The 2,500-nt window shown below is 43.9% G+C and overlaps 1 protein-coding gene across 16 annotated transcripts in view; it reads right to left on the reverse strand.

Moving 5' to 3' along the window:
- LOC113824337 (zinc finger and BTB domain-containing protein 7B) overlaps nt 1–2,500 on the reverse strand; it is a 121,788-nt gene that overhangs the window by 37,814 nt on the left and 81,474 nt on the right. The window contains exon 6 of one of the 16 annotated variants that reach the window (XM_070142939.1): nt 1,914–2,270. The exons of the other annotated variants lie outside the window; for them this stretch is intronic. Coding sequence (XP_069999040.1) covers nt 1,929–2,270 — 342 coding nt within the window. The 3' untranslated portion in view covers nt 1,914–1,928. Of the gene's footprint in view, nt 1–1,913; nt 2,271–2,500 lie in introns of those variants that run through there. 16 annotated transcript variants of the gene reach the window in all.

A 2,500-nucleotide genomic window follows, 5' to 3' on the forward strand; every position in this document is an offset into this window, starting at 1 on the left:
TTGGGGGAAGTGGTAGAGATTGGAGTATCTGGATTTAGACTGGAAAATGAATTTGACTGGAGGACAGGGTGATTAGACATAGGATGGTTTAGGGTATAGGGAAGAGATACTGGAGGAGATGCAGAAACATCTTGTGAAGATGGTGGGTGAGCAGGGCAAAGGACTATTTTGGAATATGTTGAGAGAAAAACCTTGTCATGCTTCTTGTCTGGCCTCACAGAGTGAGGCCTAGGCTGAATCTAAGGACTGCTACCTCACATTCAAGCATAGAGGCAGGGCAGCTCCTATAAAATACATTATGACACATGTACGGGACTGAGCAAGGCAACTTGAACGGTAATGACCAGGTTGGGCACATAAACGGCAGCAGCCTGTGGAGCGACAGTGTTTGGGTGGGTAGACAAAACGCTAAAATTTCTGACAATGATGAGGAAGGGGTCGATATGGTCAGACATGGTAGGACAATCCACCAATACACACTTGATGTGGGAGGTCAAGTCTACAAAAGCTGATCTTGGCAATATTGACATGGGACTTACACTGGTCTTTGGGAGGAAATGTGTAATGCTGTACTGCCACTGCATCATAATCAGCAAGGTAGGTAAGTGGGTAATTTTCAGTCTGACCAGCCCTTGTTGTAGACAGGACAAGCATTTGGGGAATAGACACCGTTCCAGTACAAGTATTAAGAGAGGGTTGAGGTTCAGCAGGAATGGGTTTGCCAACGAGATCAGTTAGAGTAGATAGTGCACAAGCTTGGGATTCAGAAGTAACTGTGACAAGATGTGACAAGGGTATTCTCAGAATAGGGGGCTGTGGGGGGAATCACAAAGAATCGATCCCACTTGGCTGGGCCAAAGAGAGTACTCAAAAGGCTTGCAAAGGTAGAGGCAGTAGGACAAGGGCTAGAGGAAGATGGGGTGATGTGGAGTGGAGTAGTTCTGTGGGGGGGGTGAGGGGGAGACAATAAGGATGAAGAGTAGTAATAAGGGAAGACGGGGTAGACACTGAAGAGGGCTGTGCAGTAGGATATGGAGAGGAGAATATTGAGAGAGAGGAACGGGAGCTTTCTGGAGGTTGAGTAATAACCTGAGTGGGGGTTTTGGAATGGATAGAGTTGTCAGGAAGCTTCGAGGAGGAGGTATTAGTATCAGTGGTCGGAACAGAGGTCAAAGGAGGGGCAGGGGTCCAAAAACCATGAACATCAAAGTTAGAAAGGCTAACTGATGAAGGGGCAAGCCTTAATGCCCCTATTAAGGATAAAATATCTTCATGACTGGCAATGGTGAGCCTAAATACAATGGGGAAAAGAAACGGTCTACCCCTCAGGGTCCCCATATGAGGTAAGGGCTAGGAAATTAACCATGGGAATACTGTGCCCATGGTTCCTGGAGGCCGTTCATGAATGACACAAAGCCAGCCTTTCATCCTTTCAGCATGGCTCTCTTACCTTAGGAATGGGATAGAAGAAGGGGATGAAGAATATACAGAGGAGGAAAGGAGAGAAGAAAAGACCAAGCAAAATTGGTTCAGGTGAGGGCTGAGGTCCAAGGTCGGGGTGATCCCCTACAGTGGGCCTCAGTCTCCGTCTCCTAAGCCCTCCCATGAAAACAATGAGCAAGGTATTGGAAGGGACAAATATCTTAAGTAACTGCATAGACATAAATATAGATGAATGTCGACATAAGTGCTTGTTGATTCCTGTGTTTACCCTATTTTGTTCATAAAGTCCACGTCCATCCCAAGTTCAGCACTTCTGAGTGATTTTCCTATTTGTGACTTTTTTTCTGCTTCATTGCAGGTAATGAATTAATGAAAATTCAGTAAAAAGAAATTCCTCATATAAAATACACAATATTTTTTTCCAAGATCACCTACTTTTGCTTAAATGTCTATGGGTTAGTCTTACCCTGTGCTAACTTCCAATTTTAAATATAAAGAGGATCGTCTCGTGGATCATCCTTATCATGATAAATCATGTGCCTTTTTAAATTTCTATTATCAGCAGCTTGGTATGAGCAATATGGGCAACAGTATGGCTTTTCTCCTGTATGAGTTCTGAGATGAAGCTTAAGCCTGGAGCTTTCTCTACAACGATAGGAGCAGTGGGGACAGGAGTAGGGCTTCTCCCCAGTATGCTTCCGCATATGTCTTAACAAGCTGTAATCATGGCTCGTGGTGAAGGAACAGTGGGCACACTGTATCAATTTTTTGTTGGCAGTCTTCTTGGTTGCAGCGACTCTTCCCCGGCCAGTCCTCTCCAGCCCCACCTGTAGGGGACGCCCAGCTTATTTGTAGTTACAGCAAATTTGTAGTTTATCTGTACATTAAGTACAATCAACAGCTAAATTAAGTACTTTTGGTTGTAATGTATATATCTAATCTTTGTCTGTTTTTTTTTCACAAAAAGAAACTAACACTCCTATTGTTATGAAACCTCACTGGCAGAACATTTTCAAAACTATCAATAAAGTACTGAAAATTACTTGACCACAGTGAC

This window comes from Penaeus vannamei, chromosome 30, assembly GCF_042767895.1.
Source record: "Penaeus vannamei isolate JL-2024 chromosome 30, ASM4276789v1, whole genome shotgun sequence".
NCBI lineage: Eukaryota > Metazoa > Arthropoda > Malacostraca > Decapoda > Penaeidae > Penaeus > Penaeus vannamei.